Source organism: Osmia bicornis, chromosome 12 (genome assembly GCF_907164935.1).
Source record: "Osmia bicornis bicornis chromosome 12, iOsmBic2.1, whole genome shotgun sequence".
NCBI classification, from domain to species: Eukaryota; Metazoa; Arthropoda; class Insecta; order Hymenoptera; family Megachilidae; genus Osmia; species Osmia bicornis.
The window spans coordinates 6636501-6650847 of NC_060227.1; the positions used below are offsets into that span (position 1 = coordinate 6636501).

General features: G+C 42.3%; 1 protein-coding gene across 1 annotated transcript in view; it reads left to right on the plus strand.

The window, feature by feature from the left end:
* LOC114871706 (neurogenic locus Notch protein) overlaps positions 1-14347 on the plus strand; it is a 161052-nt gene that overhangs the window by 12909 nt on the left and 133796 nt on the right. Inside the window, exon 2 of the mRNA XM_029177932.2 lies at positions 13305-13383. Within this exon, the coding sequence (XP_029033765.1) occupies positions 13305-13383 (79 nt within the window). The remainder of the gene's footprint in view (positions 1-13304; positions 13384-14347) is intronic.

Consider the following 14347-nt stretch of genomic DNA (forward strand, 5'->3'; position numbering starts at 1 on the left):
CACTCAATTTTTCAAACAATTTCCCAAAATTTCCATGTGTTCGCGAAAGGGTTAAAGTATATTCGCCGCGTCCGGTACGTTCAATGTCCTCGGATAGAAACGGGGGTTTAAAAGTAACGCATGGTATAGTTGCGCACGTAATCTCGGGACATGGTCGAAGTTGAGGTTACGCTTGCATAATAGCACGTCGGGGGATCGTTACGAACGAAATGGTCAGAGCCATGTCATCCTCTCTACGGTTCATGTCACTTCGCTACGTGACCGGAATTTCAAGCGACTCGACGACGCTCGATGAACTGTGTCCAGCCTATCGAGTGCCATCGCTCGTTTCAAAACTTGCTTCTTTTTTTTTGTAACATTTTATATAGTCTAGCCTTTGTTTTATCTTCTAGGTCAGCAGGTTGATCTCACAAGTACTTTGCAGAAGATCTTGACATTATAATTAAAATAGAGAAAGGAATGTCCAAATTACTTTAGATTCTGTAATTTCTTATGTCAATTATTTTCATACCATTGGCTCTAATAGTCTTTCTAATTTCTAGAATTAATTTTTTCGTTTAGTGTGCTTTTCGATAACTTTTCGATAAGACGGATGCACCTGGCTTGAGATAAAACCTGTGCGATTCGAGGCTCGTATAACTGTACTTTCCTTCTAAAGATCTTGGAAGATACTTTTAACGCTCCACCGATTCCCAATTGCGAATAGTATTCTTCTACCGCGATGCATAAGTTATAGGCATTTATTAAACAACTGACCCCCGAGCTAACCGGTGATTTGTAAACGAATATTACCGTTTCGGTTCTGTTATTTGCTTCGTATCAGTTGCTTGAAATGGGAAAGGAATAATTACAGGTGTGTACATTGAACGTAGCGAATGAATAATTAACAAGAATCAGGAATAATGATTTTCGATCGTATGCCGCTTTTGGAGAAGAGCTTTTCGAATGATTCCAAGGGTGCGGATACTTAAAAAATTATCCACGTAGGTGGTTTCAAATTTCAAGAATCATTCGAAAGATTCTGCGTGACTTTTATTTCTGAACGTTAGCACCATCATGATTCTGTGGCTCTTCCGTTAGAATTTGTACAACTGAAACTCAAACGTTTCTCTGACAATACTGGTTCCAGGCATCATTAAGAGTTTCTTTTCTGACGGGCTCAACGGTATTTGCATACCTGTTTTGATGTCGTTAATCTTCCCTCGCGACAGAAAATTACTTTGTAGATAATTTTCAATTCTACCATGGTAGACGGAAAGAAGATTCTGTAGATAAATGAAATATATTTCATTCGTTCTCCTTGTTTTTAACAGAAAACCAATTCGGTATTCGCAAATCAATTGCAAATCGCGTTTATTTGTTCAGCGAGCGATGGTTCTGCATCAGCAATACTCGTAAAACGTTCTCTACACTGTGGTGAAAGAAAAACAATATAGCGGTCAATAATAATTTTTCAGCGTCGATTACTTTACCTTCTCGTAGTATCGGAACGACCTCTTTTCCTGGTGATTTGAATGCCAGCACGTACGATACTTTCTGTCGTCGTGACGAGAGTATACCGTACTCGGTTGCCACGCGTAGTTCCTTTCTATAAAAGTTTATTGTTTCTTGCTACATCGCAGGTGTTTATAGCCCTGTTTGTTACATTCTAAGAGATACTATAATTTGTATACGTACAATGTGAAACATTGTACACCGTCTCGTATACACCATTGTTCTGTTCAATTTCATTTTATTCGAAATCTTTCAATTCTTTCTGTACTAAAAATATCAATCAATCAGGCTATCAAATGAGACGATAAAATAGATATCGTGTGCAGTTTGAATTATTTTTAATTACTACGGATTTTGATTAATCAATTAGAGAACAGATTAATTACTATTATCGATTAAATAATTATTCATTATTATTATTAATTAATGTTTCCACTTGGAAGTATTAGAATAATAATTAGTACGATATTAGATCAGAGTAGAAGGGTTCAACGTATAATTGGAGGAACCGTTGAAAATATGACGGAATGTTAGTGAAAGAAATGAATGTTATCGACACAGTTAGTATATCGTTATTCCCTTGGCTGTAATGTAGTGCAAGGTGGTGGTATTTGGAGAAGGGCCCCGACCATCGGCAGATGTTCCATTCACCCTGCCGCCCGCTACGTGGGCCCCTTGCAGGGCTATACAAAGTTACCGGTACATACGGCGTCGTCACATGCGAAGGAATCGATAATATCGAAGAGAGCAGCTGCGTTTTTCTCTCGATCGTCCTTCAAGAACTTCTTTTTTTAACGTTTCTTTATACGATTCGTTGAGATTTTCTCTAATGATTTTTATCCGCGGGAAGAAAATGCTCGCTTTATAACTGTTTGAAATGTTTTCATTAATTTTATTTTTTCTTCTTGATAGATTTTCATCAAATAGATTATTTTTATTAGTACACTCTTTGAAGCAAGACAAATGTAATACAGTCTCCATTGAAAGCTCGTTTGGTACATAAAGGGTTTTAAAAAGGTTCTCGTGTAAATCGTTTCCGAAAACGTGGGCTTTTACTCTTGCAGGTCCACGAAACCCTACGGTGGGTACTTCGAAAAACAATATGGACGGCTAACGAACGGCCATAAATTGCGCAATAGGGCCCGGGGTACGAGCCACTTAGGCGAATATCCGTAATGCCCATTATAATACAATAGGGGACCCAGAACGTGTTGTCTCTTTCTCTTTTTCTGCCTGGCTCCTCTCAATTCCCCAAAACAATGGCGACCCACTCTTCTTCCACGTTTCACCAATGTTCTTCGAGCGCGTGTCGTTCGATCGTTTCGGCCCTCTGGCTGCCGAAACGGCACCCAGAGAGGACCCTAAAGCACCAAACGAGAGAAATCAAAACAAAAGCCAGGATATACGACCTCGTGACTTGTTCCTACATACCTGGAACCTTTTTCTTCCAACTCGACGATCTTCCTTGTTATCGAGGGTCAAACACTTTTTTCCAACAATGAAAATTAAATATCTTTGATTTACGATCGTTGCTGAGCTCGATCTTTACCCTGGCAGGTTTTATTTTCCTTTTTCACGCCGCCTCGCGGTCGATGTTCTTCACGGCGAGGATAATGCGATTGGACAAGTGGATCGACAATGTTGTATGGAAAATAGAAAAAGGTTGTTCGTGGTCTCTCGACAAGGTAGCAGAGGTGGACGTCCGAACCAGTTAAGTATTGAGTGTCGATGCAGGTATCGAATATCGCGGAGGATACGTCTACACGATGTGTTCAGAAGATCAGCCTTTTGAAGGCTCGCAAGGACTTTTATCGATAAAATATGCACGCAGTGCGGTCAGACTTTTGAATCACGAGAAACGTTGGCTGGTTTAGGTTTCAAGATTCTTCAACGATATTCGAGACGCCTTCGAATGGGAATGTTTGATTTTATAGAAAGGGTAGTTTTTAATTTTGACGAGTATTCAATGACAGTAGTCTTAATTTTATTAATTAACTCGACGTCTTTTCTTTTATCGTTTAGAATAATTTCTAATTATTTTATTAGAGAGGTAAATTAATTATGAATAAAAATGAAGGTAAATTTAATATTATAATAAAGGATTTATATATCAAAAGAATGAATTGAGGCATGTGACAAACCAGCACACGGTCGCCAAGCTAAAGAGATAATAATTATATTTAGTTAATTCATAAATGACCATTTTCGTGTTACCGTTCGTAATTATACACCAGGAGACAAGTTTATTTTCGATAAAGCCATACCTTCGGATATGTTCGTCTTATGCACACAGGATTTCGTGGTTCCTCGACGGCCACGGGATAATATATCGAAATTATGCTAATTTTATATACCCTCGCGGCAAAAAGATCCGCAGGTCTCACCCATATACGTTTTTGCGTTACGGAAAACGATCGGAGAACCGGTCGAGGTTGCGCATATCATGCACCGGAGCTAGAATTTCGGAATAATGAAACACAACGGCTTGGCTGGAGATCGAGCCGGGAAAAAAGCATCGATGGAGGGTAGAATTCTTTTGCCGTCTATTGTTCGAACTCCTTTTGCGAAAACGTTCAGACTACACGTGCGCGGAAATGTTGCAGTGAAAGTAGCCAGACCTCTATCCGATCTGGATGTTATCGATCTTTTCTTTATTAATTCATTTTAAAATACTTCGAATCCTTTTTTTCTTCGCTGCCAATTGAAAATAATTAACCTGACTCAGGTTGTTCCAATACGAAATTTACAAAATGAAGCCTTGAAAAATGAAATAATACGCTTCCAAGATGTTCTACTCGAAAAGGGAAAGAAAAGCGTAATCGTTGGTTTACTCTTTTTACGACCACGCTCGTCAAAGGATAATAAGTAAACAGCACGGACTGGCTGCAGTGTGTAATAAAGGAAAAGGCAAATTCGTGGCCGTGTATACTGTGTACAAGTACACAATGGAATGCCTGGCATTGTACTGCTGGTGGTACGCGGTTGCAGCTTGCTCGCCGAAGAAACTCGGCACACGTAGCACGTGCACTGGAACCGGTGCAACCTGAGAGATAGCTGAGATCCACCAGTGAACTCGTACGCTTCTGGTGTTCGATCGTAAAAGTTCTTTCGACAAGCAAATACAAGACGCGTCTACGACGCTCGGTTCTCCAGCGATCAGCTCTCGCTTTCGCTTGTTCGAGGTCGAACTTATCGAGAAGATAGGGTGCACTTTGGTTGGAAATGCTGGCTATCCTTGAGCTGTCTTAACCCTCGAACCTCGAGGTAACAGTAATTTAACTTTAACCCCTTTTTTGAATTACCGGACTGTAAGAAAATTGAAACTAACCAATTTAGAAATTTATTAAGAAATTTAGGAAAATTCGAAGAAGTTTCTTTCGCGATCGCATGGAATCAGAATTGGAGAATACGAGAAAGTGTTCGGATGATACGAGGAATCGATCAAGCACAGGAAATTATCGAACGATTCTCGGTGCACTGTTCGTTTCTCCGGTTTCATAAGAAGTCGCGCTCGTTAGTGCCATATTTGGCTGTGGGGAGCACGTTTTCTCAGCCGTGCCGGATTGTTGCATCGACGATCGAGGCGCGTGACGCGCGTTCCATGCTAAAAAGGGTAGAAAAATCCAGCGAGAAAGGCAGATCCACGAAACTCTTAAACGAGTTTTTCCATATCCACTTTTATCCGCACAGGATCTCGTTCGCTGACGATTTCAAAACTGACGTGTTCGCGTTCGCGTCGCCGCGAAATTAACAACCATCGTCCATTACGTACGATAATTTTTCTGCTGTCCGCTCGTGGTTCAGCTACCTTCGTCCCACTGAAGCAATTCCATTTAAACGACGTTGAGAACGATGGGTCTCTGGCTGGATCGGGCAAAAAGTATGAATGTGCACGTGCAATCGGTGACCGTTCGATAGCATCGTTCAGCTGGCCACATTTACCTCGATATTTATGTGCGTTTATACGCGAGCAACATTTATCATGCGGCGAAGCGATCGTTGAACTGTTCATTCAGAACTTTCATTCAATCGAAAGAAATCGTTCTTCGGATGCGTCATTGTGCATTGTTACGTTGTTCTTTACGCCGGCTTAGCAGATCAGTTGGCCATTGTGCAGGTAGCAGGGCATTTAAATTTCACTTGCATTCGGATCAATGGCAGAAGTTAAATACCCTGATTTAGCCCAAGGTTAATCGATTGTATTCCTAATATTCTTAATTACTTATAAGTTTGCCTCTTCGAAAGCTGTCGCTTCGACGCTAAACACGGGCTAGAGTGGCGATTCGGTGGAAAAACGCGCGATTCTCGTCGGGCATTCGGTTAATTTAACGAAACAGCATTGCTGGATAAAGGGGAAACGGATCGGGGACAGCGGAGGAATGTGCAGGTCGCCGTACGGAGAAGAAACCCCGTGAGTTCGATACTTAAGCGAGAACGAGACGATGAGAATTATTTCGTTGGCCCGGTAGAATTCCGTGAAGGATCGTAGCGTCGCGTTCACCGTGTCTTCCTGTCCCATCGAAATTCCACGGTGGTCGAGGATTATCCACCCGCTGCGAGCACGACGACAAGAGGGGTTTGTTGGCCGGCCATCGGCCCAGTGGGCGGTATTTTTACTCGTCCCTTTCTGCACCGTGCTCACGCGTCCTCCTCCGCGATTCTTCGTGCCGCCTGCCCACGTACGCACACGGACTCACGCACTCCTCGTCGAAGGATCTGAATTCACGTAATTGTGATTAATGGAGCCGCTAATGCGTGCCGGCCGACTCGAGTCGAGCTGGCAATGACGTGCAACGATTTTCAACTCTCTTCCACGTGATTCCGAAATAATCACGCGGCAGCAACGTTTCAGAGATGACGGAAAAAAGTTCGGTAATTATATAGAGCGCGGTCCGTCTTACTGATTTCACTGATCCTGATATATGTTATGGGGATTAATGTATATGCTGTTGGAAATACGTTTGCGTGTGCCTTTGGCAAGCTTTCAAAGTGTAACCACTTCGATTTTAATGAAATTTCAATGATAGGGATTGAAGTATACTCGCGATAAAATCAGGTTTCCTCTGGGAAAATGTCCATCTCCGTGGGCATCGAAAATGACGAGAAAATGATCCAATTTCGAAACAATATTTCCAAACGTGTTATCGCAGAATAATAAATTATTTATCGAGTGTTCGATGCTCGTAAAAGTGAATCGGCGGATTTCGCGGCGATTATTTAACGCGTTATCGCAAGTAGGAGACGACGTGCTTCTTCTCGATTCCACTGTCAAGATCACCGTGTGCCAGACGTAAGGATCGTCTCCCACACAGTCGACGAAATTTACGTGTCTACCCGGTGGCAGCGCACCGATTGACGCGGCCGATAACCGCGAAAGACGATTTGTTTTCTTGTCGGTGACGCGGCGAAAGCCACGTGGTAGGCGTTTAAATTGTCGCGGCGCGTTTTAAGGTACATTTTTTAACGCGCTGCTTGTCAGACCATTTCATTGTCCCTCCTCCGATCCGGAGGATTACAAAGTAACCTCCGACACTTTAACGACAGAAGAGATACACGGTATTAAAATGTACACCGTATAAAAAATAACGGGATCGAACGGTAACGCGAATATTTTTCTTTATCGAACAACACTTTGTCGGAAGCCGTTTCTCACGAGGGAGAGACGCACGTCCTCAGGAATCGGCGTGGGAGTATATCCTTAGCACAAGCACCGGTGCAGCTTAGGCACGTCCAGCTTTCAGAGAATAAAATCGCGGCTCCGGCACGTAATCTTTCGCATTCTGCGTTTCCATGGCGAACGCAGCGAGCGAAGCAATCAGAATCGTATACGCCGTGACACGGTGCTTATTTGCATCGCAATGGGGACACTTTCTTGCAAATTCACGTGTTTTCCGAATCCAGCTAGCCGATACCTTATTCTAGAAACGTCACGGAGTACGACTGATCAATACCTTCTTAACGACTTAAATTTAATTAACGAAGTAGGTATTTCTGTTAATCAGCATCTTATACGATTCTCTGTAAATGGAACGGATTACAGGAAACGCATGGATGCATAGTAACACGTGCGAAGATTACTATCTCGTTTTATTTCTCATCTTCATTAGGGTTGATTACTACCGCGAGCGTAGATATTTCGCGTGACGCAATGAATTAGACGTAACAATATTTTGACGAGTGTGAAATCAGCGATGTGGAATGAACGTTATCAGCTAGGTCAGCTGTGGGATTAGTAGAGAAGAGGCTTTCCCTCTAATGCTGAAGAACGAGCAAGGTAACGGGCCACGATTGCACACCACGGTGCTTGTACTCGAGTCTCGGTGCTCTGATTTGTTGGGACCGATTCACCGGGGTCGGATGTGAGTGCCTTAATGGGTTATCATTTATCGCGTTCCATATTTCGCCTTGGTTAGCCGTCGACTGATCATCGTTAATTTATCGAAAGCTAAGTGATGGAGCACCCGTGCACGCGTGGGTCAAACGGTTGCCTCTCGATTCTTGAAACATAGGTTTTACCTTTTTATCCACCTTTCGTAATTTAATATCGATCGAATCTTCGATTAATTAATTATTGAAATTGGTGTAACTTCAAAGGGCCGAGTATTTAGTTACAAAGACAGTTATTTTCTATTCGTACATAGGGTAAAAGAATTTTGACGAATTTTGTGTCGCGATCTGCCATTTTGATTTACGACGAACTATTAATTCAACGGGAGGAAAAACGAGTTACCCGTGGCACGTTCGTTCGCGGACGACGTTAATATTTGTGAAGGATAATGCAGGCTGCATTAACTCACCTGGATGTTGCATCGGGTTGACTAACCGTGCAATAATTTCCCGAGGTTACCGAATAACGGATTAATGATTTATCATCGTTTCGAGTGTCCGCGGCCGGCGATGTTAAGTGTCATAAATCAGTTAACGTTACTTTAGTCTAATTTATGAACACTGAATGTCGAATGCATTTGAAATTTCTTAAATTAATATCGTCGAGATTAAGGTTTTGAGAATTCTTTCCAAAGGAAGCCTACTTTACTCGATACCGTACAATTGGTCTTCGATTTTCTTCTTAGGTTCATTCATTTCCATGCAGTGAATCAACCGGAGGTTGAATAGCGTCGATGACGCAAAACCTTCAATGTTCATTCATTGCGAAGTAAATTCCTTTTCACAAGGATACGTTGAATCGATTGCCAGTGACGATAATTTCAATCCAGATTTAAAACAGCCATACTATTGAATATCTAATCTTTTAATTATCACCGCAATCCTTCGAAAATGTTCTATTTTCATATCGGATGTCCATTCTGAGAACGCTTACTAATTGCGATACGTAGCATCAGGCAGAGAACTTGATTCTCTCTAGCTAATATTACAGCATTCTGTCACTGCAAATTTAGTAACGTACTCCCTGAATCTTCGCGTTTAACATTTCGATTTTGTCACGCTTCTTTCGTAATTTCTTCACTCCGAATGAAATTGATCGGTCCTTTCATCTTCTTGAACCTCTCACCTCGAGATTGGTATAATTTAATGAAAAAAGGAAGATTATAGGTATCGAAGGTGCGATAATGATAAGGAAAATATGACCCTCGACCTCGGTATACCGATGCGCGGTGGCCTTTTGAAACGCGAGGTCATCAATAGTAAAAGTGGATCTTCGGGTTGTCAAGGGTGGCTACCTCGCACCTGGCGAATTCTTCGCCAAAGAAGGGGTCGTTTATAATTCCGTGGTAGATGATTGTAAATCGAGCGTCTATCTTACCGCTGTTCTGATATGCTCGCACGTTGCAACCGATTACGTAATCCGAGAGATCGTGACTCGCACTACCCACCTCCATTAATGCACTATGCTAGGTGTACCTACAATAACGTATCGCAGCTGTATGCACATTGAAACGGAGAAGGAAATTCTTTGAGGACATTTCTTGGATCTTGTATCTACTTTAAACGCTCGAATACTTGCCAGTAGATTAGCAAATAATATTGGAAAAAAAAGGAAATGGAAATCTTCACCCAGTAAATCGACAACGATCTAACTAACCGATATCACTGTACGGGTTCAGGGACTTGAAAAGATCGGTTCTGAGAATAGCGTTAAAGGCACGCCCGCATCGCTCCTGATTTATACGTGGGCGGTTCGCAAGGTATCGCGAGCCGTAGCGAGAAATCGTCGCCCACGCTGATTGAGAGTACATCCCTCTTTGTCGATGCTCATCCTCGAGGAGGGAACAAGTCTGCGTGCAAAGAACGGCAGAAGAGGAGGAAAGTATTGTTGGAGAGGACTCGAGATAGTATGCAGCTTGACGGCATTGACACCGTCGTTAGTTCGGGTGCAGCGTGCAACAGATTGAATTTTAGATTTCAATTACCCTTATACCATTCACTGTCGCGTTTTTATCGGGGTGAACCCTTTATGGTCATATCGATTTGAATTATTTTGACAAAGAACAGACAAAGAATTCGAAACAAGTGAAATTCTAAATTATTCTATGATTTCCCAGCTGCGATAGAATCATTTATTCGCACAGGTTTATGGTGTTTCTTCCCTAATGGCTGTTTATGTACCTGGAATATCGGATTCCCGTGAATCCATGAATCTTCCTGCACGTTTGGTATCAATAGAGTCGCGATTGAAACTCGCGAGATCCACGAACGGCGCAGCATAACTACACGCAATTCCGACAAGAAGCGTGATGGCACGCACCCGCGCACAGCCGATTCGAATCTCTGATTATATACCACACATTTATTATCACGTTATCGCGTGGTAATGTGGCTCCGTACGTTTCAACGCCTAGATGATCGTCTTGGTATTCGTTAATGAATCGTTAAGCTGATTTATTCGAGGAAAAGCATCAGACGATTAGAATCCTTTTTAAGATGATCGAGCAATTGAAAGTTGAAAGTTAGTAAAATACATGGTTACGCGTGTCTTTTAATACCCTTATGATTAAAGTATGACGTAAGACTCGTCTGTTCTCTTTTTACTTTCGCGACAATTTGCACGGAGGTTCCATTATTAGCGCGGGCGCGAATTAATTCCGCGGACAAGCAGGAAGGAAGGCGTAATTCAACGCTGGCTTTCTACTGGCGATGCAATTTACTCTGAAATTGAAACAATTAAAGCCGTATCTCTTTTTTTACTCCCTCGAGCCTCGCGGATTATTGTGCGAGCGTCCATGCCTGCAGGGCTCTTCCCGTTCGGTTTCAGTGAAAAGAGGAAATGCTTCGCTCGTTACGACACCCTAATGGCTAAAATTTCATTGAATTCTACTAGAATCTGTTCTTCGTGCAATTTCCTTTCACGCATTGTCAGAATTACCATTACTTTCCATCTCTTTTTCCGCGCATCAATCATTTTCTTCCTCTAAACGCTTGTATCCGCACAAATCGTCTTCTTCGAATCATTTTATAACCAGCAGAGTTGGATAAAATATTATTTCAAATAGCTCTGATATAAATGTTGTAATGAAAAAATATTTTTCATAAAATTGAATTCAACTCTGGTGGCATCCTTATGGTTTTTCGAGCAGATTGCTTCGGATTAACAGTGGCTTCTGTCTAATCAGAGCGGTCGGTCGTTGGACGGAAATCCTGAGGAATCACATTAAAACCGTACGTCCTACATAGAAATTACAATGGTGCGTGGTGTGCGTGCACGATTGTAGATACACGCAACCGCGTCAACGCGAGAGTGAAACGGAGTGGCGAACCGACAGAGGAAACGGAGGATTTGTCACGAAGGCAGTTTGGTTTAACTGATCTCATCCGTCTTGTCGCGGACGTTGCGACGCTCTGGTACTTGTCTTCGTCGTTGTCGCGACGACAACGAAGCGCGCAGGTTCGTTGTGTGCGACCATTCGATTCATCCCCTCGTCTTTCTCAGCCTGGATTGAATCGTCTCGTCGATCCTAACTGGCCAATGATCCCACACTTTGACGTTCGACCCGTCGCGCGTGCAAATATGCTTCCTCGAAATAAATATTTAATAGGCATTTGTTTTTCGCAACGAACCAACGGTTCGACGTCTTGCGAAAATTTGGAAAGTGTTACTCGTCTTCGCTTCGAATCCACAACGAACCTAGTGAATTCGAAGTGCACACGCGTGTCACGAACGATCCGGCACATGGTTGCGTGTGCATGTGTCTAAGTCGAGAAATGTGTGCCATTAAGATGACATTTACAAACGTTAGAACGACTTTCTGCGTCCCACGCGACACCATACGGAGTTCTGATCGTTATGTCACGTGCTTTATTCTGGTAACAGATCCTTTTCTTTTTTTTTTTTTTTCTTAATGAGCCTGCTGGTATTAATTATGGGCGTTACAAAATCTATTCTGTACTTTAACCATCTGTTGTTTGGTAACATCGAGAAGAAGGTGATAGAAAGGCTGATTGAAAAATCTTTGCATGATTTTCCGATACTTTTCGAATCGTACGAAACTTTCAATATCGCATGGAATTATAGGAGCTTAGGTCACGTGGACACAAGTAGGGTTGTGTTTCGAAGCAGTCTGATAAAATAGCAAGTACATCGAGCTGGTCTTGTTGCCTTCCTTCCTTTCTTTCCTATGTTAAGCAGTTATTTGCTACGTTATTACAGGCGTGCTCGGTGCGCGCATTAGTTCCTCGGTGTGTGTACTTTATGCCAAGCTGGCCACGTTAATCGACTTTTAAACACACGTTTTCCGAGTGTGTGATTTAGCGGGAATGTTAGTCGAGGTTCGACATTAATGATTCCAACGAAAAGGAATATATTAAAGGTAAGGTATACAAATGTATGCAAGGATAGGATATCGTGCTGGTCCTCGGGCAGGGAGAAACATACGTACGAAGCACTTAACTAAAGCAACGATGCCCGGATAATCGTATCAGACCCATTTATTTTAATGTCAGATCTTGTTATTCCTATGAGCTTTCAACGAATTTAACGATCGAATAACGTTATATGGTTTTTGCTATTTAAAATTGCACGAAGGCATTGAAAGCTTTCAATTTATCATCATTCGAAATTTAATATGTGAATTTCGTAATACAAGAAGGGATAAGTATTTTACAATTTTTATTATAAAAATAAATTAGTATTCTAAAGTTTAGTACGAAAATGAAGAGGAAGTAAAGGAAATATCGAAGGAGAATGAAACACGTCCGTCAGGGCATAAATTTGGAATGTTTTTCGATGTCTGTTATATTAGCAAAGGTGGCTTGTTTACTTGAGGGTTCTCTGTCTTGCACGTGCGTCAGTTGCACGTGCAAGCATTCGACTCGTGTGAAATTATTCAAGCCAAGGTTCCGGCAATGGTTAAGCAGGATGTGCGCGGGTGGTTCGGTCGATCGGCTGATCTCTAGTTAGCTCGCGTTTACACCCGAAGTGCTAAGGGTCTTCGATATTTTCGCTCCCTTAAAGGTGCATCCTTTTTCTCTCCCTCGTCCTATCCTTATCTCTTTGTATTCTTCGAAACGGAGGGATACACGAAAGTTCACTTTGCACGGCGTGTCAAAGGTTCCCCCGGGATTCACCGTAACCCCTTGCCTTCTGCCTTCTCCAACTGGCCTTTAATTGCTGCCACGATAAACGAACGCCATCTCCAACTTTTTCAACCATTCGTCCAAGAAACGGAAATCGTAGATTTTCCACAAAACTTTCTTATCTCGAAGAACATAGATTCTATTTTTCCATTTCAACCCTTCAATTAGATTTCAATGCAAACGTAATTTAGTTTCAAAGAATTCCTACTTTTAACATTGAAAAATTGATTTCACTCTTTGCTACTTAATTAACTCGTTCAATTTTATTTCTGTTACAGGTTTTGTGTCGTGTTCGCCGAGTCCCTGCAAGAACGGAGGAGTCTGCGTGTCATCGCCGCGCGGCGAGTCGCATTGCAAGTGAGTACATGCATTCCATTCCGTTCTCATTATCGTAATTACGCGTTGTTGTATCCTGGTCGCCGTTTCACGGATCGGGCGTTGTTTGACGTGCGTGTCATGGGATCGCGAGCGAAACGACCGGGTTCAACTGCTCCGCAAACGACGAACGGCGTTATTATTCGCCTCCTTGGTGATCGACGACCAAGAAGGGGAGGAGGGGAAGGGTTCAAACAGGGAGAGAAACAAATCGAGGGGGTGAAAGAGAGAGAAAAGGTAAACGCGAGAGAACCGGACGTTTCGCTGCCTCCCACGCGAACAGGATAAGAAATGGCGGAAAATACGAGGAAAAGAGAGGAAGCTTAAGAAGGTATTCTTACTTGCAAATGAGACAAAAAAAATGATATGTCTTCTTTGGAAATTTTTTCACGAGAAATACGAACGTTTTTATTGATAAAAAAGAAAAAAAAAAAGAATATTTCTCGTTGCTGGTTTCGAAGCTTGAACTCGCATCGATAGGATGTAATACCAAGAGAATGGCGTGGGATGGTACCGGAATGGGATGGAACGAGATGGGCCGGGATCCGGTAATAGCGGTAATAGTCATCAGTCGTGACCCGGCGACGCATCTAAATTACCTTTATCTCGGACTCTCGTAGGTTTCACTTTTGCATCAATCAGTTCGACGCCTCCGTTACCACCGTCCACGTTTATGCAAATGTAGGCATTTCGGGAAATTTAGGAACCGGGAATATCGAGGAAAAATTTTGTTCCTTGGACTTAACGTTTTGTCATCTTTCAGAATAATTTCAAACTTTATTACAGGGGAATAAAACAGAAACTTTTATACTCGTTATAGTTACATATTCGTAGGAATATTTTTGGCATACTTACAAGGGGAACTACCCAAGTGTTACAGTCACTTATTAATAAAACTGCCAGCTTGTAGAGCTCGTCGAGCTGAACACGCCTATACCCCCTTTTG